The sequence below is a fragment of the Narcine bancroftii genome, chromosome 2 (assembly GCF_036971445.1).
Source record: "Narcine bancroftii isolate sNarBan1 chromosome 2, sNarBan1.hap1, whole genome shotgun sequence".
Taxonomy (NCBI): Eukaryota; Metazoa; Chordata; class Chondrichthyes; order Torpediniformes; family Narcinidae; genus Narcine; species Narcine bancroftii.
Genome location: NC_091470.1, coordinates 248,787,028 through 248,809,837, shown reverse-complemented (window position 1 = coordinate 248,809,837; position 22,810 = coordinate 248,787,028). Strand labels below are relative to the sequence as shown.

Genomic DNA, 22,810 nt, shown 5'->3' with positions numbered 1-22,810 from the left:
CCACTGACCGATAGTCATTAAGACAGGTTACTGCACTCTTCTTTGGCACTGGTATGATTGACGTCTGTTTGAAACAGGTGGGTACCACAGCTTACTGGAGTGAGATATTCAAGATATCTGTAAATACATTGATAAGTTGTTCAGCACAGATATTTAATACTTGGCCAGGTACTCTGTCCAGGCCAGATGTTTTCCTCAGATTCACTCTCCTGAAGGCAGCACTCTCATCATCCTCAGATGGGGACATGACGGGATCATCAGGGGACGTGGGGTGCGGAGGGGTGGTTGTTCGCTGTTACTGTCATCAAATTGGGATTAGAAGACATCGAGTTCCTTTGGGAGAGAAGCTTTGCCATCTGCTTCTTCACCGGATTTGGTTTTGTAGCAGGTTATGGCACTTAGGCCCTGCCACAGCTATCAGGTATCCCTTGTTGTTTCTATTTTCATCTGGAATCTCCACTTCGCCCAGGAGAAATATTTTCACAGGTCATACCTTCTCCAGCTGTTTTGATCTGGATCTCCAGACTTAAATGCCTGTGATCTAGCTCTCAGCAGAATCCAGATTTTATTGTTCCTCCAGGGCTTCTGGTTGTGGAAAACCCTAAATGACTTGGTGAGGACACACTCATCCACAGCTGCTTTGATAGTCTGTTATGGTCTCGGTGTAATCGTTCAGATTCTCAGCTGAGTCCTTGAACACTTCCTCGAGTCAGTGGATTAGGAAGTCCTGTATCGATTCTTCAGCCTCCTTGGAATTTCAAGGCATCCAAAAAAAATCACCACTATGAGACAAATTAGAAGCTTCTGGCAATGGAAACAGTAATAGCAGAAAACTCAGTTTCCATTTATTTAATCTTACAAAAGAAAATTATGAGCTACGCAAAAGTTTATGAAGCTCAGCCGCAGAAGCACTGAATATAAAAATATTCCTTTATTTTCGTATTTAGTAATGCACAAAGTGTAACTGCTCAATTCCATTACTTTCAAACATTACCACTGTGCAATTAGCAAATCATGCTTACATTGCACTGTAAAATGACCTATCTAAACAGAAACTGGATGCCACCAGATATCGGTCTTTTATGTACATTCTGCTGTCTGTTGATTTCCAATACAACAGCGTTTATTCTTTTTGGAACATGTATATAGCAATCTCCCAAATTTGGCACCAACAGATATCTTGGAAACAACAGTGGCTTGAACAGAAAATGGAATGTCAGAGCAGTTAGGTAGATGGTCGAGTTTCAGTCAAATTGTTGAGAGGAACGATTCTATGGACACTGATTTTGCACTTGTCTTTATAAATAAAATAAATGCAATTTGAATATGTAACTACAGTACTGCAAAAACACAAATACGAAGACAAGAATTTAAGGAATGAATAATTAGATTTAAGTTTGTAAATGCAAGCTCCCTGGTCAGCTCACCATTCTTTTATCACTTAAATCACTAACCTGTGTGAGTTTTTAAATGACAGTCCAAAGTAGACTTCACTGTAAAACTCTTCCCACATTCATCGCACTTAAAAGGCTTCTCTCCAGTATGTATTCGTATGTGCCTACACAGGATAAAAGAACACATCTCACTATTATTATTTTGATCGATTAAAATTGCCACTTTTAGAAACTACCTCATTTTTTAAAATATACAACGAAATGACTAAAAATCTACATTTGAGCCCACTGGATATTTATTGGACAGGATTCAGTCTGAAATGCTCTTTTTGAAAACTTGATTGGTTTTAGCAAATTGAAATATTGAAAAAAAATATTGTGCAATACGATAGAAGTACAAAAAATAATCAATTTCTGCTTCTCCCTCAACATCTCGTCCCAGGTTACCTGAAAAAACAGCTGATGGATAGAGAATCCAGTAAACTTCTGCTCTTAGATCTGCAATGCATTACATTATATACCAGTGAAGTGAATGGGGAAAGAGAGTGGGCAATAACCTACACATCTTTAAGAGATCTGGCTAAGGGAAAGAGGCCTACTATTAGTTCTACACTTGAAGTTGCTTACTTGCAGTGAAGATCCTGGATTACCCAGATTCAACGGAGATTTGTCTTTGTTTCTTTCAAAATGGCATAAAGATAGGTGAATAAAATGAGAGATTACAAAAATGGTTCTTCCAACAAGCATTGCAACTACTCTCATGTTTATTTTTAGGTTGAAGCTTAGAATGTCAATCATGTCACACATCGTATTGGGCATTCTATTAAGTATACCAGTGTCTAGTTATTCTCTTGCAATCAGAACCCTGCTTAAGAATCACAAATTTGGTCACCATTCAAGAGTGAATGAAGGGTGATACAGATCACTGAAGCCATTTTATTTGAAGAGGATGGTATTTCCTTTGTGTGTTGCAGCTCATTTTAATTTCTTTAAATTAGAAATGCTAATCATTAAAATCACTTTATTGGGGCAGAAAATAAAGATAATGTGGTACAGGAATAATAATTACAGATTAACTTGTTCATTATGATGACATATGGACAATTGATGCTGAGATATTGAATTATCCAACACAACAATAAAAATTAATGAACCATGCAAGCTGTAAATCCTGAATATATATTTTAATCTGCATTTTACTTTACAAGCCAATTACGCAAGATAGCTTCTACCAATTAAACAGGATAATTAACATGTTCTCAGCACTATTTAAGATTCTTTCACCCGATTTTGACATTTCCTTATTTCTCCTTGATAGAACATGCATAGGGCAGACTTTCAGCAATAAAGCCCATTTCAGTACTGATAGATAATGTAGTGTTTCCAAAACATTAACTCTTGCGATCAGTAAAACTGTTACTTTCAGACACTATGCTTACAACTCAAAATGATGAACATTTTACAAAAAAACACATTCCCAACTCTGAACAAAAATTAATAACAGAGGACAAAAAGGAATGAAAGGTGAAGATTTAAAAATAAGTGATACAAGAGAAAAAAAAAGGTATGTACACATGATTAGAATAAACAGGACACCATTTAAACCCAAAGCAGCTGAGGATGATGGAGGAGAGAATGCAGAAGATTGACAAATTGCAACACAATTATATTTATTCCAACTTCTGCCTTCCATATCCATGTTTGACAGAGTATTCCTCATATTTGCCTATGGCGTCAGTTCATTTGTTTTAAAAGGAGGTTTAAGAGGCTTAGAGATGAGGTAATTTGCCACCCCTCTGTAAATTGATCAAATTCCCTTGACATAGACATCCAACATAAAAGCAATACAATAAACCATAGGGGCAGATAACCTAACACAGAAATCAGACTTTATACAAACTTTCCAATGCATATTTTAAAGGATTTTCCAGATAGTACCATTAATAATATTTTATTGTACTCATAATGACTGAATGGATTACATTTTCCATCATTTAAAGACAAATTTAAATTTAAACATTTTAAATTTAAATTTTATTTACAGTACGATTCTGGCAATTTAAACCTGTGCTGCCCAATTACACCCAAATTAACCTACAAACCCATATATTTTGGGAGGTGGGAGGAAACCGGAGCACCAGAGAAAACTCAAGCAGGCAGGGAGAGCATGCAAACTCCTTACGGACAGTTCCAGGTTCAAACCTGGGTCGATGGCACTGTAGCAGCGTTGTGCTAACCGCAATGTTAACTACGCCGTTTAATTAATGACAATGTTATAGCAAATATTCCATGAATTGAAACAATGATAGGATCGATATGTGGAGCAAAATGATATAGATAGCTCTAGAAAATGTACATTACTGACTCACAGAGAAAAATCAGCTGAGGGTCATTTTCAGGGATGGAACCTTTACCTAACTCAAAATCGCCCTGTACTTTGAATTGTTCTGACATAACCAAATAGCCATTTCTGCAACAAAACCTCAAATGCACAATCAGATTAACATTTCTAATCATATTTGCCAAAAAAAAACTATTGATACACCACTGGAACGCCACCTGACTACTGCTTTCTAATTTCCATCTGCATAAACAAGGCTAAAATGGATATTTAATTGACACGCCAGCCCATACTACATGCTCATATCTTTGAAATGGACTGGTACTGTTACAGAGTTCTGTGTTGTGTATGGGCCTAAAGCCAAGGTGAAGGTGGACTGCTGAGAGAGTGGGAGACCGACTGGGCATGTGCAGAAGATGATCTAGAAATTTCTGGACTTGGAAGACAAACCACCAATGGGTGTGGCTGTGAAATGGAAGGAGGCCCAAAACATGAGTCATTGTCTGGAAGACAGTTTAGAATGTTGGGCATTTTAAAAGGGATGAACATTCTGAAGGCAGCCAGAAGGGTCCGGACCAAGCCATTGTTCCTTTCTCTGCAAGCAACACAAGAAGACCACTTCGAATTTTGTGCTCTCTCTCTCTCTCTCTCTCTCTCTCTCTCTCTCACAAAGATCTTTTGGTATCAGTTTAGCAAACAAACTGAATTTTGTTTATGATCTTTACTTTGGTTGAGATGAAAGTTTTGTGAGTCTTTTGTGTTTTGTGTAAGTTTTTCTGTGGGCTGGTTGGAAATATAACTTAGACTTTAATTACATATGTTATATTTAGGCTGGGGAATTTATTAGTTTTATACTGTTATAGAAATTTGCATAGTAACTAGTGGGCATTGTTATAAAGGGGGGGGGGAATTTTGAATTAAAGTTTGAAGGTGAATTTTTGTGAATAAAGTAATTGTTCATCTTTACCTCTGTGTGATATGCCTTCTTTGTGGTTGCTGGTCTGATCTTGTAACAGTACCTTTAGCTTATTAAACCAGAACCAAAATTGACATTGAGCCACATGTCACAGATACGCTTTTGTATAATGATGTCAAAGAATAGAAGAGAGAATCATTTCAAAAGACAAAAAAAAGTATTAATCCTCACCTAACCAGATCACTGGGCTTTTTGAAACTCTTTGTACAAAATGAGCACTGGTTTGCGTGTTTAGGCTCCTCTTCCATCTCAGTAGTTTTATCCTTAATTTCACTGACACGGTCCTTCTCTGCTGCGGATTGGACTAACACTTTTTCAGAAACCGTGGCATCTAATCGCGTTTCAGTTTTTGCCAGTTCTGCAGTCTCTTCCTCTGTAAATGTGATTATCCCAATTCGTGGCCTTCGCACAACAGGTCTCTCTAGGGTTTCATCCTCTTCTATGAGTCAAGAGAAAATATTCTTTCATCATATTTTAAATAAGTTCCACTTAAAAGAAATTTATTCAGATTGCCAGCAAATTTTACTTCTTTTTATTGTCACATGTACTGAAATGTGTTACACCTAGTCAAATAGTGCAGGGTATAAAGTACAAAAACATGGTGCAGGTATAGAGAATAGTATAAAAAAAAATGCAAGGCCATCATCTCATGCCAGTGAGATCCATTTAAGAGTCTGATAAGAGCAGCAATGAATCTGGAGGGTATTTTTTAAGCAAATGCTCTTCTGCCCAACAGGAGGGACATAGAAGAGAGCATGACCATTGCGATGATGTGGAAATGGCCAACCATGAAATTCTTCAAAATGTTTTTGTTGGAATTTTAGGTGCTATTGTTCATTATCTCAATCTTCAAACTTTCTTATCTTTATTGACCACCTTCATGGACTCCACCCATTTAGTTATTTTGCATTCGGTTGCTTCCCTCATTTCTAAGATTCATTTTCAAAGTTTAAAAAAATTGTTGTGGAATACAAATTATTAATGATAAAGTTGAAGACTGTTGTGCTAACAGAAATGCCTTGAATGATGTCCTGGGAATGAGATAATGATTTACAACTGCCACATGCTCAATATGTCAAACACCAGAAGGTTTTCCCCTGCATTCTCAATGTCTACAAATTCACCAGAGCTCCTTGATACCATCCTCAAAAGGAAGCCATTCTCACATCTCCTCTGGAATTCAAATCTTTGCCCCATTATAGAAGCAAGAGACTCCAGCTGCTGGAATTGGAAGCAAAAATCAATCTGCTGGAAGAGATCAGCAGGTTGAGAAAAAGAACGGTTGACATTTTGTGTCAGAACCTTTCCTTGGACAAAAATGAGATCTGGAACACACTGGTGGAAATGGAGAGGATGCAAGTTTCGCCCATAATTCCTTTCCCTTGATAAAAGAACACAAGACTATGAAGACAAAGTACTTCATACCTCCAACTGCTGCAGTTGACTGATGAGCTTTCATATGTCTCTTGCAGTGAAGTGATGTTCGGAAGGTGTCATCACAGAATGGGCACTTGAATGGTCTCAGGCTAGTATGGATTACCATGTGTCTTGTAAGGCTCCCATTGGTAGTAAAGGTGGCATCACAAACATTGCATCTGTAGGCTTTAATACCTTTAAATATATCAGACATAATTTTATATAGCATAAAATGTAAAAAAGTAAGACATCACTTAATTCAAATTCACTGTTAAAAGAACAAAAATTGTCAACACCCAGGAGCTGAAAACAAAGATATCAATATGATGCAGAAGGTACTTCAGCTTGTTGAAATAACTATTTAAATAGTTCTACTGCAATACACAAACCTGCTGGGAAATTCAGCAAACTACACTTTATTTCCTATGGATGATGTGTGACCTGCTGAGTTTCTCCAGCACATTTGTGTATTGCAGTCAATCCCATTACCTGCAGACTTTCTTGTTTAACTCTAATTAGTTCTAGTCCCTTTTTTTTCTCTATAGCCCTGCAATTCATTGAAGCTCCTTTCTAAAGTTATTTTTGCATCAAATTCTACCTAAATTACTTTAGTGTAGACATTTTAAACGTTGATAATTTCATTTTATGTTGATTTTGAAATTAAAGACAAATAGATAAATTCAAGAGCAATTCTAATCTGATTCACATTCATATTAGATTTATTGTTATTTTGTTTGGTCTTGCAGACTTTAAATTTAAAAAGAGTCTTGCAGACTTGAAATTTAATAAGAGGTCAATTTTTTTTTTGTTTTTAAAATTGTACAGACAAACATGGGGCAATTCATACCTTAAATCAAGACCAAAGGGTGAGAAAGAATCACCCAATTTACTGTCATTAACCAACTAATTCCAATTTTTAGGTAAACCTTAAATTCGTCAGCTATTGCTCTTAACAGAAACCAGCAGGAACCTTTCATCTTCAAGCACAAATTAAGGTCAATTATTGCCCAAGATTCCTTTGGTATCTTGGTCACTATGTGCACGGTAACAAGTTTCTCTTGCCCACAAACCATGACTAGCACAAACCGCTCTCATTTATCACACAGGTTGTGAGAATGACCCACATTTCAGTTTATTGGCTATAAAATACCAGGTGCTGTTCCGATGCTACAAAAGCCATTGTACTCATATTGAAGAAACATTGTACTCTTTGCTTGTTCAACAACAGTCTGCCCAAGCCATTACCTGAATGTGTTCGCTGATGTGCTTTCAAAACACCTGAGGATACAAAACATCGACTGCACTGAAGGCATTTGTAGGGCTTTTCACCTGTGTGCGAACGTACATGTTGCTTTAGATGGCTTGACTTCTTGAAACCTTTGGTACAGAACTCACACCTAGGGAATTCAGGAGTGGGGAAAACAATCACTGTTGAATAGGCATTTGGCTTTTAATTATCTTCAGGATTGGTGATAAAGGAGAACATGGGAAGAATAAAGATAAAACTCCATGCAAAAATGTGAAGATTGTAAAAAAAACTGGAAAAGCCGGCCATTCAGCCCCTCAAGCCTGCTTTGTCATTTAACATCATGACTGACCATTGTCCCATCCTATCCTCATAGGCCATTATTCCCTTACTGATTAAATATCTCAGCTTTGAACACATGAATTTTAGTCTCCACAGCTTTTCACATCAAGAAACTCCAATAATTCATGACATTTTAGAAGATATTCTTCTTTAGCTCTGTCTGAAATAGGAATCCTCTTACTGTGACACTACATCTAGTTGCCCTGGATTCCCATGCATTCCATCCTCTCAGCATTTATCTATCCAGGTTTTCCAAGTATCTTATATATTTCAATATAGAAGAACCACCCCCCACCCCCCCCCCACCCCAGCCCCAAATTTTGGCAAATCTGGCCAAAACACATTTGCTTCCTTCCTCCAAACAATTAATGTGCATCAAAAACAGTTGGTCCCAGCCCTAATCCCTATGGCAGCAGAGTTGGCCAACCTGAGGATGACCCTTTTATCCTTCCCTGCATGCTGCTTCCTGCAACCAAGTCAATCCTTCATGCAAAATGCAACTACAGTATATTATTTACAACACAAATGAACCTTTTTATGTAACACTTTGTCATGCGTCTTTTGAAAATTAAAATGCTGGTTCTTGTCTATCCACATTTGCACATCTCCTTGTCTGTGTGAGTTTTCCCCTAGGGGTCCAGTTTCCACTCACTGTTTGAAATGTACCGGGGATGTAGGTTAATTGGGTGTAAATTGGGCATCACGGACACGCAGGCTGAAATGGCCTGTTTGTTACCATACTCTCTATCTAAATTTAAATTAAATTTAAAGATCTTCGGTCAAAACATTTCCCATCTATCCTCCCCTCATTCACTAAGTCTTTCTAACAGCTATTATAGCACAATCTTAACTTTCCTGAGCAATGCAACAAAATTTTTATGCCCAGCTAAAGGGGAAGAAATGGTCCATGGTTTAATGACTCATCAAACAATGGCACTGCCTCAACTGGAATTGTGTGGTCATGCCTAGTCTTCCATCCAGCAGATAAGAGGGTTACTATGAGGCCAGGTGTGATACTAATGATAATATTCATAGGGTAATGTGGCCAGAATCCTACCCTAAACTGGTCAACAGTAAACAGATGCCAGAATAATTTTTTTATTATTTGTAGGATGATAAAAGACAGAAAACAAAAGGTGAAAGAGTCCAGTATCCTGGAACACACAAAACATTCTAATGTAACTTACCTGTATGTTCTTCTGACCTGGTCCTCATTATCAGAATGGAATGCAGAGCGATGGCTCTGCAGATGCAAGGATCCTGGCGATGGTTCATGCAATAGTCGTGTGGCCTGCAGAAGGCACAGAAATGCATGGAAAAATTATAAAAATATCAAGAATGAAATTCCGTCATTATATTCAATGAGAAAATGTAGAATTATGCCCATTACAGAATTACATTATGCAAAATTAGAGTACAAGGGAGATTCAGCATTTCACATGAATAAGAGTTTTACTTAGAGAAATGTACAATATTTTATTTTTATAAGAGACCATTCAGACAATGCTTACAGTCAATTAGGTGCAATCCTCACCACTACCATTCCCTCACATTTCCTTGATACCCATTCCCTCACACATGTCCATGTGGCTCAGCAAGTAAGAATTTTAGCACATCTGTATATTCTACTCATGTAGATCAAAATAAACTCTCATCCTTCCTGATATCCCCACCAACCATCTACGCTGGTTGGCAATTTACAGTGGCTAACTAGCATATCTTTGACATGTGGGAGAATGCCAGAGCACCAGGGAAAACTGAAGGTATCCCAGGGAGAATGTGGACACTTCACAGATAGATCACTGATCAGGATGAACCAGAATCAGTAGAGCTGTGAGGCAGCATTTCCAATCATGATTGGAAGATTTAAGAAGAAAACAGTAGTAAGAGCATACAAAGTGGTAAGATTTTGTAGTTGGCCAATAAGTGGTTGACATTATTGAGTAAGCCATACTTTTTTGACTCAAAGACTGAAACACTAATTGAAGTTGCTTGATGTGTCTGGATACAAATTCCCATCAATACTCAGTCTTACATGTTCCAAATACCTTAGCTTTTCAGAATGGGAACCCATTTCCAAATTTACAAAGACTTGTGATGGAAATTTTTTTTCCTAAACAATCTAACTTTTTATTCCTTCAGGATTCTCCTGCCAAAGAAAATGACTTGGTGTCAACTTTTTAAATCAATTTAACCTGTTGGCTAGATCACCCTTCAATCTCCTGTCATTGAGAGGAAACATTAACATTATGCAACTTTAACATAAATTAATCCTTCAAGCATGAGAACTTTCCACCCATCAAGAAGAACATACTTCACTGACCTATTTAACCTTAACTGTGTTAAGCCAATTATATCAGGAGACACAAAAAGCATCCAAGCCAGGCAAGTCTAGTTTGGTAGAGTTGCTCCTTGAGATTTTTAGTAAAGTGACAGAAGCTTAAAAGTTTTTTTTATGGGTTAGCTTATATTTCTTCCAGTCATTTTACTATTTTAAAAATTAACAACGATTTCAAACCTTCATAAGGGCCAAAAGTTACAGGGCAAGATTAAACAAGTACAATTCAAATGTCACCAGTGCAATACTCACCACATTGATACTGTCTGTGGTTGGCACCTGTAGCAGGCTCTGCTGGTGGTAACTGGGGGTTAGAGCTTGCGACTCCAAACTACTAGAATCCTGCAATTGTTGCACTGCTGTGAACTGACTCTGCTGGCCAAAGCTATCTGTGATGGTGAAACCTAACACAAAGTGTAACACGTTCAGTTTATAATCACCCAAATTGATGCTTAAATTATTAAAGTGAATTGTTAACTTATTGTTTAAGTACAAGTACAAGTAAATTCTGTTGCATGAAAGATAGATTGTTCATAATCTCCAATTTCCTTCAACTTCCTACTGGTTGCCTGGATTTCTCTCACTCAGCCTCTCCAGCTTTCAGTCCTCCTTTGCAACCTCCACTGAAGCCTGCTCCTTTGCTTACATCCTAACATTAACTGTTAGTTAATGTATGCAGTTTTTAGAGTTTATTTCAGAGAGCACCATCCTGTTTCAAAAATGTCCCTTAGATGGGATTAAAAGAACTCCAAACCAACATACAAATGTATTTTTTTCGGGGCCACATGGTAGACAGGACAAAGGAACTTTGGAATGCATAATTCACCTATTCCTGAACACTGTTGATAGATGAAATGGTTAAAATAGCAGACTTCATGAATTGTCCAAACTATAGGATGAAGAAACAGGGTAGATCATGCTAGAACTATGCATATTAGTCAGGATACCGCTGGAGTGCAGCGTTTAATGGTAGTCAGCACATAACCAGAGAGGAGGGTGCAAAAGTGATTTAGGAATTGTTGGGGAGAGATATAGTCTTGAGGAGAATCGGAAGTTCTTTATCTTCACATCAAACTTTATCTCCTTAACAGAGGAGTGAATAATTAATGAGGGGAAATATTTAAATTAGTTGGTGGTGATGGGGAATAGAGGAGAACAAGCTCCACTTTGGCTGACTGAGCCCCCCCCCACCCCCCCCACGCTGCACATTTCAATAATTAATCCCACAAGTAGCTGTATTTCCATGAATACAAATGCTCTTCATCACACAAGAACCATCAATAAAGAACCCAAACCTCAAATATGATAACACCAACAACTATGAAAGAGTGAACACGCAATCCTCCACTGGGTGACTTTCAATTCTGACACCGCTTAGGCTAAGCTTATACTGGTCTATGGGAGGTTTCATTAGCAGGCAAGGGTGCTATGATTCAAGATCAACTCTTACTTCATTAGTAGGTTAAAACATTAGGTTTCTCTGGAAGTATTAATGCCGTTAAATAAAGATCAACATCTCCATTTGACATCAAGTAATAGGTTATGCACTTATCAGTCTCGGTTGTTTGGTCCTAATGAGAACTTGCCCACAGCCCAATTTCAATTCAGGCAATCAGTGTAAATGTCTATTGATTTTCCCCTCTAAGTTGAGAAAACCTCCCAATAACTGACTGTTAGCTGAGATAAATCATCCCCTGTGCACTGCCCAACGTCAAACAATTATTTGGTCCTCATTTAAGAATGTACTCTTCTATGGCCTGCCTCCTAACAGTCAGGAGATATGAAGCGAAACTACAGAGAAGCAAAAATAAAAGGATTATAGTAGTTGAGCAGATTGAAGTTCCTCACATTAATTGACCTCGCTTTATTGTGAAAGACAAATAAAAAAGATGTTGATTATTTTTTAAGAACGCACCCAGGAAAGCTTTTGAGCTTGTCCACAGATAATTGACTCAAGAATGGGCAACACTGAACCTAATCTTATGGAACAGAACCAGGAAAGCGGTTGAAGTTTCAATAGGAACACACTTGGGAGATAGTAACCATAGGTCTGTAAGCTTCAAACTATTTATGGAAAGGATACTTCAGAAATTCAGGTGCTGAATTGGGAAAAGGCAAATTTCAGTAATTAGCCTGGTAAAAGCAGAATGGGAGCAGTTACCTGTAAGTAAGCCTATGTCAGCAAGGGAGGAGCTATTCAGAAGTGAAACAAGGAGAGATCAGGGTCAAAAATGTCCCCATATGAAATGTACAAACAGCAAGTCCAAGGAACCCTGAATGTTAAGGGATACAAAGGGCTGGATTAACAAAAAAATAAAGCATGTGGGAGTTGTAGGGAAATGAAAATAGGGAACACTGAAGGAGCAAGGTGTAAAGGGTACTTAAAATTGAGAGCAAAGAGAGGGCAAGACTAAGAAAAATACCAAGCATTTTATTAGTATATTAAGGACAAAAAGGTAACCAGGGAAAGAGCAGAGCTCATTAGAAACTGTCAGTCTTCATATCGAGCCTTAACATTTAGATGAACACCACACCTACATTCTCCAAAGAGAAAATCTCTGTGATTAGAGAGTCCAGTGGGGATGGTGGTGAAACCGTAAAACATGTTACCATTAAAAAGGTATGAGATACCTTGGTTGTTAAATATCCAGGGCCTGATCAGATGTACTCCAGGCTGCAGTGGGAGACAAGAGATGAGATGCTGGGGCTCTGAAAGGGATTTTTAACTCTTCACTGGCTGAGGCAACAGAAGATAGGAGAACAGCAAATGTGGTAGCCTTATTAGGGGACTAACCAGGGAACCACAAGTCTGTGAGCCCAACATCAGTGACAGGGAATCTGTTTGAAAAATTCCTGAGGGGCAGGACCAGTTTACACTTGGAAAAGCAAGGATTAATCAAAGATCATCATCCTTTTTTAGTTCGAGGAAGATCTTATCTGACTAATTTGAGTAAACTTTTCAATGAAGTAGCAGCATAATGTATCAAAGAGCACAGTATGGTTGACGTAGTTCTTATGGACTTCAGCAAGGCCTTTGAAAAGATCCCACAGAAGAGGTTGGTCCAAATGTAGAACCAGGGGTTCCAGCAAGGCATGCCAAATGGGATCTTAATTGGCTTCACAACAGGAAGAGGAAGGTGATGGAGGGTACTTTTGTATTGGAAGCTCACAACCAATTGTGTACCACACATAGGAAGGATAGTTGTGGACTGGAATGGCAGGTACTCCCCCAACAGTTAATATAAATTTAGAGGAACACTTGAAGCACCATGGCATAGAAGACCATTAACCAAGAGCTGGTAAAAAGGATGAGTATAAATGGATAATTATTGGTGGGCATGGACATGGTGAGCTGAAGGGCCTGTTTCTGTTCTTTATGAATCTATGACCTGAAATAAAAATGCAAATTGAATCACTTTAAAGTAGAACAGCACAAGTCAAGAGAGAACATCAATTTTGTTTTTGTTTTCAAAAAAAATGTACAACCTTGGGTTAGACTCTGTTGGTCAAAGGCTTGCTGTGTTATCGCTTGTTGATCATACTGGCTGATATTCTGCTGCAAGGTATGATGTGCTGTCACAAAGGAATCTGGAGTCGATAAATAAATAGAGAACATAAGCAACTTTAGAGTAGTTACAAGAGCAAAATCTGACAGCAAAAACATTACAGTGAATCTGTTGCAAAGAAGAGCCATTTGGCCCAACAGTTCATGTTAGGATTTGTTCTCCTCATAACTCTCACTAATCTCAAACTCGTTTATTGTCTCATGGACTGAGGTTCAGTGAGAAAGTTAATTTTGGGAGAAGTCCAGCTAGTCAACCTGATCATCTATTCCTTAATCCTCCTCACATTATTTCAAGCTATCTCTATTATCAGCCACAATTATTCCACTGTAAAAAATTACCTGCAGTGGGCATTTAGATTGAAGCACACAACTGAGTACACAAGGCACCCAATGCTTTAAGCTTTTCAAACATGACAGCAACATAAATCTGATCTCATGTTCTTATCCTGTCAGAAATGTTCCAGCCATGAGGGATTGCAAGATTCAAGATTCAATTTATTGTTGTGTAATAAAAACCGTGTCACATTACACAAAATTGCCTTTTGTCTGCTGTAAGGCAGATTGGTCACGTCCTGAATTTGCCTGAAGTGGCCTCTTAAAGAGAAGCAAAAGAGAGTTCACCCCCGGAGCCACCGAGTGTCCATGGATTCACCTCCAGTGCTCCTGCTGCCTCCGCAGCCACACAGAGTACAGGCCAAACCATCGGCAACCCGAGACCTAGATCCGAACCTCCGATATGATTAGGAACCCCTCAACGCCCTCTTGCATCTCTATTCCAATATCTGGTACCCCTTCAGCCAGTCTCCAGCAGTCCCTAGCCTGGTACAAGTTCCTTAACCCTAGTGGCCAACAGCCCGCCACCCGTGGGTTCCTCAGATGCAGAGCCCCTCCCTGGTCCACTGCTGTGGTCACCATTGTTACGAGCCCAGAGGACCCCAAAACCCAGCAGCATTAGATATTCACCAAGACAAATGGTTACTTAAACAAAAGTTGCTGTTAATTATCTTTAAACGTGAAAACAGAATCACACTTTAACTTAACTAACTAAACTTAACCCCCTTCTAATTCTAAGCCCACGTGTGTGTAATATGTGTGTAAGTTCAGAAAAGTTCTTTGGTTCACAGTCCAATCTCACTTCTCATTCCTCCAAGTTCACTGGTTGCAGGCAATTCTTATACTGTGCACAGAATTTAATATTTATAAAGTTCACCAGGCTTTGGTGCTTGAAAGATAAAAGGTTACTGCTTAGGAAGGTTCTTGTCAGTGTTTAGAGAGATTTGTTGTTCCATTACATCCACAACTACTGTACTTCCTTCAGCCACTTCAGTGTCTTGCTGTCGAAACTTGCCCCTTCAGGGTTCTCCAGATGATAATCTCTTTCTTTCAGGTCACCAAAAAGTTCCTTATTTCTCTTATTCCAAGTGAAACATTAGACAGCCAGTCCTCTCCTCTTGCATGAACCACAAGGGCTTTGACCAGGCTATCTTCCAAATGGGGCTTTCCACAAGCTTTTCAGCTTGTCCTGTTCCAGTCCCAGTTGTTTCTGCTGGCTGTAACACTGTAGAAGTGATCTCTGTATCCCTCACTCTGTGAGAGAAAGCCTGTTTGACTCTCTCTGCTTGCAAACCACATGATCCTCTTAGAACAACAAGCTCTACTACAGAGAGAAGGCAGCTCCGATAAGATATTTCATCTGTTGTCTTTTGTAAACAACAATTCATTAGTGAAGTCTCCTGGGCACTCTCCAAGCTCTTGTAAAAGCTGTGGAGCCGATATATCTAGCATAAGCAGAGATCCTGTATTTCAAATAAGATCTTTTTTAAAGTATTTGTATGTAACCTACTCTAACAAACTTCTCCCAATTTATCTCCCAAAAACATATCTATATACTTTGTCACACCATCCCTTGGGTTGTCTCCTCTGATTCTCCTTCTCAGATGTTTGGGGGGGTGGAGATGTGATTTCCCTGTTCTTTGGTGCCCTGTGTGCCAGTTCTCCACTTCCCTGAAGTCTGTAACACCCTGTAACAGCTGCCGATTATAGGCACCACCTCATGGGCGCAAACCCCACGGTCGCGGAATTTTAAATAAAACGACCGTCGTCTCCATTTACAGACCATTTAAAGCATATACGGAGCTGAAATTAATCAGACTAGGCAGTTGGACCCCAGGAGAGCACTGAGCCTTCTCTCCCTGGGTTCACACCAGCAATGCCATTACAGCAGTTCTGGCAAACCCCACCATTTTCAAAATTATATTCAAATTAAAATTTATTAAATTAGACCTTAAATTAATTTAATAAGATTTATAGTAGACCTGTCCATACTCTCATAGATATGGTTTCTAGGTACTCAAAGTATAGCACTCCATGAATGGCCTTAAAAGACTGTGTATTTAACATATCACGACCTAGACCAGGAGCAATAGAAATTCACCAATACAATGGTATCTTCAAAACAATTTTTATTAATAATACAAAATCTTACTTAACACTAAAGAGTGTGTGTGTGTGTGTGTGTGTGTGTGTGTGTGTGTGTGTGTGTGTGTGTGTGTGTGTGTGTGTGTGTGTGAGTTTAATCCCCTAAACCATTACAGTTCAGACACACAAATGTCTTGTTCAAAAGTAATTATGAAGTAGGTGACACCAGGTCATCAGATTTGTTTTCAGAGAAATGTATCTTCATACAAATGATTTTTCACAAATCCCACTCTTTTGCATGGACATTTCGCAACTTGTGCTTCACACAATGATTTCATAAACCCAGGCAAGGGTTAAATGAAGTCACCATTACAAATGGACATGGTAGAACTGCCTTCTTTTGACAAAGAGACAGTGAATAGGCTCTTCTTTATTGTCAGTGATTTTGTGCATCTTCCATGATAAGGACAACACCACAACAGGACCTCCTTTACTGAAGCATTTCTCTCCAACTTCAGATGAAACTGGTGCAATATTAAAGACGTCTCCTTGAAATGTCTTTTAATCACATGATGTGACATCACTGCTGATCTTGTTTGAAGTTTGCCTGGTATGGAGGTGCCAACTCTCAGGACATCACAAGCAACAGACTTCACTCCATCAAGGACATCTCCATGAGGCAGTGTCTTAAAAAAGCAGCCTCTATCGTCAAAGAGCCCCACCACCCGGGTCATGCCCTCTTCGCTCTTCTACCATTGGGAAAAAGGTACAGGAGCCTAAAGATGAGCACTCAACGGCACAAGGACTGCTTCTGTCATCAGTTTCCTGAATAATCAATGAACCAAAGACACTGCCTTACTTTTCGTGCGCTACTATTTTTATTTTATTTTTACAATATAATATGAATGGTTATAATATGAATGTTTGTACTAAAATGCTGCTGCAAAACACCAAATGTCATGACTTGTTCATGACAATAAATTCTGATTCTAAAGTTCCTCTCTTCCAAAAGTTAATGAAAAAATGCTTCTGGACTGTCTGCTCAGCTAACCAACAGATGACTTTCTTGTGTACACAGATGTTTCTCTGAGTAAACATCGTTGTCTTTAGTTTCAATGGACAATCACTTCAATTTTATGGCTGTACACCCGAAAAATGAACCAGTAGACATTTTGTCTCAGAAAATAGTTTCTGCGTGTCCCTGTCCAACCCACAGAATAACTTTACTAAAATAATATATTTTTCTTTTTCTTTGGCTTGGCTTCGCGGACGAAGATGTATGGAGGGGTATGTCCACGTCTGCTGCAGGCTCATTGGTGACTGACAAGTCCAATGCGAGACAGGCAGGCACGGTTGCAAGGGAAAATTGGTTGGTTAATATATTTTATAACTAAAGATTAATAACAATATAATTCCAACACAAACAACTTTTTTTTTGCACAGAGCAAGTAAATTTGTTTTCATTAGCATCAGAAAATCAATTATATGGTTCAGATACAAATTAAGTAATGCTCTGTAATTAAATAAATTTGATATGATACAGTTTAGGACCATTATTTTCATGCCCAACTGTTGTAAATAAACACGAATAAAGAAACGCATGTGCGAAGAATGCCTACAGTTAGGACCAGTAAAGTTGGAGATACACAAACCTTGAATCTGAAACCCCAATATGCATTTGCCTTAGCACAAATTATGCATAGTGGGACATTCTATCCACTATTTTCATTGTTAATGGGTTGATTTCCAGTTGTATCTTGGTACCCTTCTTCAGTGGTCCACTGCTAAGCATCAAAGAATAGTAAAAAACACAACAAATTCCCCCACAGCGAGTTCCCAAGCTCCAAGCAGCATGAAAACAACACACTTTCTAAAAAGTAATGAAAACCCCCTTTCTGGGGATTAACACATATTGCACCAAAGGTAAAATTGATGTGGAATAAACATGCAGAAGAGTGGAAGAAGAATTGTATGTGTACCGAGATACAGTGAAAAGTTTTGTTTTGCATGCTTTCAATGGAAGTCAACCAAAACTTCAGTAATCCAGGACGAGCAATATTAAAACAAAGTGCTGAAAGTAGTGTTAGAGTTAGTCAAGAGTACAGGATATAAAGACAAAGTGTAGGGTATGGCGAAAATAACAGTTGAAACAGTGCAAGGTCATCATTTTTTCCCCAATGAGAAGACAACCATGAACATTTGGGTACAAAAGTTGAAATAAAATATATATTCCTGAATATAAATTCCACATCAATCTTTTTACATTCTGTAAACACCATTTCATTTAGTACTACCTTGGGTCATATATTTTAAGGAATTGGGGATGTCCCAGAGAATGACAGTAGCCAGCATCAGAATCTATTGTCATGAATATGTCATGGAATTCATTATTTTGCAGAAGTATCAGAAAGCAAATGCTACAAACAACATGAACAACTTGTTTAATCTCTTTACAGTGTTCTGTATACTTTCCAATGAAATTGGTGCTGAAAGCTTCAAGACTTCCTATCACCTGTCGTGCACCAGAGACTACTAATCTATAGAATGTATTCAAGAATGATGACCTTTGGGGATGTCACGTTATGCTGCTGGGTTAGGACATAGGAGCCTGACCCTCCTAGTGAATTAGTAAAAAATGTACAGAGTAAGAAATGTTATAAACTATTAAAAAATTTTAAGAATACATTTAAACACTTCTAAAGTACTTTCAAGATGCCTCCAAAGAAAGACAAAGTAGTTGCTGCATTACCTGGAGTCTGACGTGATGAGAAAACCAAGAAAGATCGGAGGCCTGCTGCAAGTCACAAGCAGGAGTTAGCACACAAGCTACTCCCTGGGTGAGTGAACTTGCCAACAGGACTTCTGCTGACGTCACTCCCCTGCAGCAACAGGGAGATGGCGTCAGAGAAGATGCTGGAAGTGGACTGCCCATGCGCGAAATATCACGCATGCACAAAAAAATTTTTTTTTTTTAAATTGGGGTCTTCCGAAATGCCATCGGAGGAGGAGGAAGAGGAGTTAAGCTCCCAACTTTATTGATAAAGATGAAGAGGTAGCTCAGCCACTAGAAGAGGAGGTATTAAATTAAACTAAAACTTTTAAAAGAAAATGTAAAGGATAAAAAGCATTGATTTATTAATTAAAGAATTTCATGAAATGAGAAGGGAAGTGAAAGGAGAAATAAATAAAGTTATGAACATTGTTAATAAGCTGAACAGAAAAATTGATAAACTAGATGAAGAGAGTACAGGGAGAAAAACATGGATGACAGAATTACTAGATTGGAAGATTCTACCACTACTCCAGTTATGGAAAATCAGAAGCTTCATACTGGAAAATTTTTGTAGAAGAAATAACATTAAAATAGTTGGTCTTAAAGAAGGAGTTAAACAGCAAGATCCAAATGCTTTCTTTGCTAAATGGATCTCTGAAGTATTGGGTCAAGCAAACTTTGAACACCCAAAAGCGATCGAAAGGGGGACACAGAGCTTAGACCAAAACTGCTTTTGAACCAGAATCCACATTCTGTATTAATGAAGTTTCTTCGGTATCAAGACAGAAAAAAGATTTTGACACCAGCAGCAGAAGGGGCAAGAGCAAGGATTGATCCACTTGAGCATACAGGGGGCTAGAGTTCCATTTTACCCTGATAAACCTGCTGTTATATTAAAAAGAAGAAAATTCAACCCAGTTAAGAAAATTCTTTGGGAAAAAGGATACAGATATGTAGTGCACCATCTGGCCACCTTGAAGATTTTCTCAAGCTTTGCACAAGCAAAAGAATCTGTGTAAAATCTCCAAATGATCCAGAGGGAATGAAGAATTAGAAGTGCAATAGTTACTGATATGTTTTAATGGACTAGTATATAATGAGTGATTAGTTTAAATACTATATATTTATTTTACCTTTGTTGATTTTTTGAAATTTTTTTGAATTTCTTTTTTGATTTTTTCTTTTCTTTTCCGTATATACTAAATATTTAAGATTTAAATACCAGTGGAGGAGATTGGTTTGTAAATCTTATTGTATCATGTGGGGAACTGTGACTTCAGATGCAACCCGTAAGATAGTGGCAACTAGAGGTGGGTATTATTTAACCAACATTTACTCAGGGGGATGTCACGTTATGCTGCTGGGTTAGGACATAGGAGCCTGACCCTCCTAGTGAATTAGTAAAAAATGTACAGAGTAAGAAATGTTATAAACTATTATATTTAGATAGATAGATATGCTCATATCAATGCTCTAGAAGTAAATCTGTTTTCTTCATCTGGATTGCCAGCGGAGATGCTCGCCAATATATTGGATATTCAAAAAGAACACTGAAGGAGGAAGGGCCACAGACAGGGGCGAAGAAAGGAGTGGGTTAAACGATCCAGTGAAAAGAAAGAGATTATCAGCACATGACAAGAAAATGGGAGGAGACTTGGCTTTTTTGCAGGAAACTCACTTCATTGAGAAAGAACATCTGAAGTTAAAATGAGACTGGGTTAGGTATGTGGCAGCTTCATCGTTCAATTCAACGATAAGAGGAGTGGCAATCCTGGTGAAAAAAAAATCTTCCAATTAAAATACAAAACGTAGTAACAGACCTTGGGGGGAGATATGATACACTACCAAATATATTCAGAATTGTGGATTCTTCTAAATCTTTATTCATTAATGTGGATGATGAAAAATTTATAGAAGAAACCTTTTTGAACTTAGCAGAGGCTCATGAAAGCATTTTGATAGGAGGGGATTTTAATTTTTGTTGGTTAGGTTTAGAAATGCAGTTACCTATTTGTAGTGAGCTGGAAACTGTTATTAGGAGCGGAAATACTAAAAAAATTTACGTCTGCAATATATCTTTTATTGCAAAAAAAACTACGAAACAGGGAGTGTATAAATCTAAACAGAAATGGGAGTTGGATCTGAATATTATAATTGATGAGCAATAATGGTTAGATCATTGTCAAGATAGCATGATAAATACTATAAATGTAAGATACAAGTTAGTTCAGTATAATTGTTTACATCAGCTCTATTTAACACTACAAAAACTGAATAGAATGAAATCAGATTTATCAGATCAACGTTTTAGGTGTAGTGAAGAGATGGGCACTTTCCTGCATTCAACCTGGTCATGTTCTAAGGTAAAAACCTTTTTGGGTGGATCTACGAAACTTCTTAGAACAAGTTACAGGTACAGTATTTCCATTAAACCCAGATTTATTTCTATTTGGAAATACAGAAAGACAAAACCCAAATTAAAATTGTCAATATCTCGAATGAAATTTGTTAAAATAGCATTGGCAGTTGCAAGGAAATTTATTGTAGTGACTTGGAAATAGGACACATGTTTAGATATAGGAAGATAGAATGCATAAATTCAATGCTGTGTCCCTTTAGAGAAAATTACATACAATTTTGAGAAATAAATATCCTACATTTTCGTGAATTTGTAGCCTATATATACGATTTTTAGGTATAATTATGTAAAAATGTTCTTCCAGCCTCTTAAGACCTGTGTTAACCTGCTTCCTTAAAATTAAAATGATCAGATAAAATCTGTTGAGTTCCAGTGTGTTGGGCAATCCATGACACTACACGGTTTCTTCCTTCTTTTTATACTAAATTGTATATAATTCTTTATATACATATATATTATTCTTTATTGGGAGTGAGGGTTTATAACCATCATGTAACAAATGAAATTTCTTCAATTTAAGCACTTATTTAATTGTATAATGATTAATTAGTTACATGTATGGAAACATTTTTAAAGCAAATATTCAAAAAAAAGTTGATGATCATTCACTCTGGTTTAGGAAAGGATAAGGAAACTTTAAAATTATATATAAAATGAATTTTATGCTTGTATTTATCAGTCATTTGTTAAAGGTTAGATGTCAAAACATGTCACCCAAACCCTAGCAAATAAATGTACCTGAAACTCTCAACCTCCTGAAAAAATCCTTACTGAGCAAATTAACCTGATCTGGGTGAAAGACTATGCGGGGAAGCATGAGTCAACCACACTGCAGCAGACTGATCAGACACCAGACTGACTGCTAATGCAGAATCAGGCTTGGGTTAGGCTGATCTAGAGAATGAGGAGAATGTTAGCTCCATCTGGTGGCATAGATCATAAAAGAGAATTTCTCACCCAACTTGATGCACAATTACCACATACAAAGTAAAAGAAACACAGTTCTCCAGTGTCCGTTAGGCCACTCCCGTCTCCCTCTCCTTTCCACCCCTGTCTCCTTTCCTTCAGCTCTCCACCCCCTTCCCTCTCCATTCAGTTATCCCCTCCTCTGTCACGTCTCAGCTTTTATTCCCCCTTGTGCCCGTCCACCCATATCCACCTATGATCTCTTGCCTGTGGCCCTGTGCTCCTCCCTCTGACCCTTCCCCCATTTTATTCATGCACTTACCTGCATTTTGCTTATATCTTGAAGGGCTCTGGCCTGAAACATTAGTTAGGCATACTTATCTTTGCTACACAAAGAACACTGCATGACCTGCCTAGTTTCCCCAGATTTTTTGTGCAAGCAAGGAAAGACTCAGTTCTAACCTGAAGCTTACTGCATACTGGGGTAGTGGAAACAAGTTTCCATCTATGCCATAATCCAAAAATACTGAATTTTTGAGCCAATGGCAAAAATTCTTTATTGTTACATGTAACAAGATGCAGAGAAAAAAAGTTTGCTTTGCTTGCTATCAATGCAAGTCATTCCATCCTCAAGTACACCTTAAAAAGGGAAAGCCTTGTGGATCTCTTTCCATGC

At 38.0% G+C, this 22,810-nt stretch overlaps 1 protein-coding gene across 4 annotated transcripts in view; it reads right to left on the bottom strand.

Annotated features, from left to right (window-relative positions):
* Positions 1-22,810, bottom strand: part of LOC138755209 (zinc finger protein 236-like) — a 160,014-nt gene that overhangs the window by 41,661 nt on the left and 95,543 nt on the right. For all 4 annotated transcript variants that reach the window (XM_069920764.1, XM_069920763.1, XM_069920765.1 and 1 more), the window contains 7 exons: positions 13,540-13,641; positions 10,306-10,457; positions 8,903-9,006; positions 7,373-7,524; positions 6,137-6,322; positions 4,883-5,150; positions 1,455-1,558 (listed from right to left, as the gene is read on the bottom strand). In XM_069920764.1, the coding sequence (XP_069776865.1) occupies positions 1,455-1,558; positions 4,883-5,150; positions 6,137-6,322; positions 7,373-7,524; positions 8,903-9,006; positions 10,306-10,457; positions 13,540-13,641 (1,068 nt within the window). The remainder of the gene's footprint in view (positions 1-1,454; positions 1,559-4,882; positions 5,151-6,136; positions 6,323-7,372; positions 7,525-8,902; positions 9,007-10,305; positions 10,458-13,539; positions 13,642-22,810) is intronic.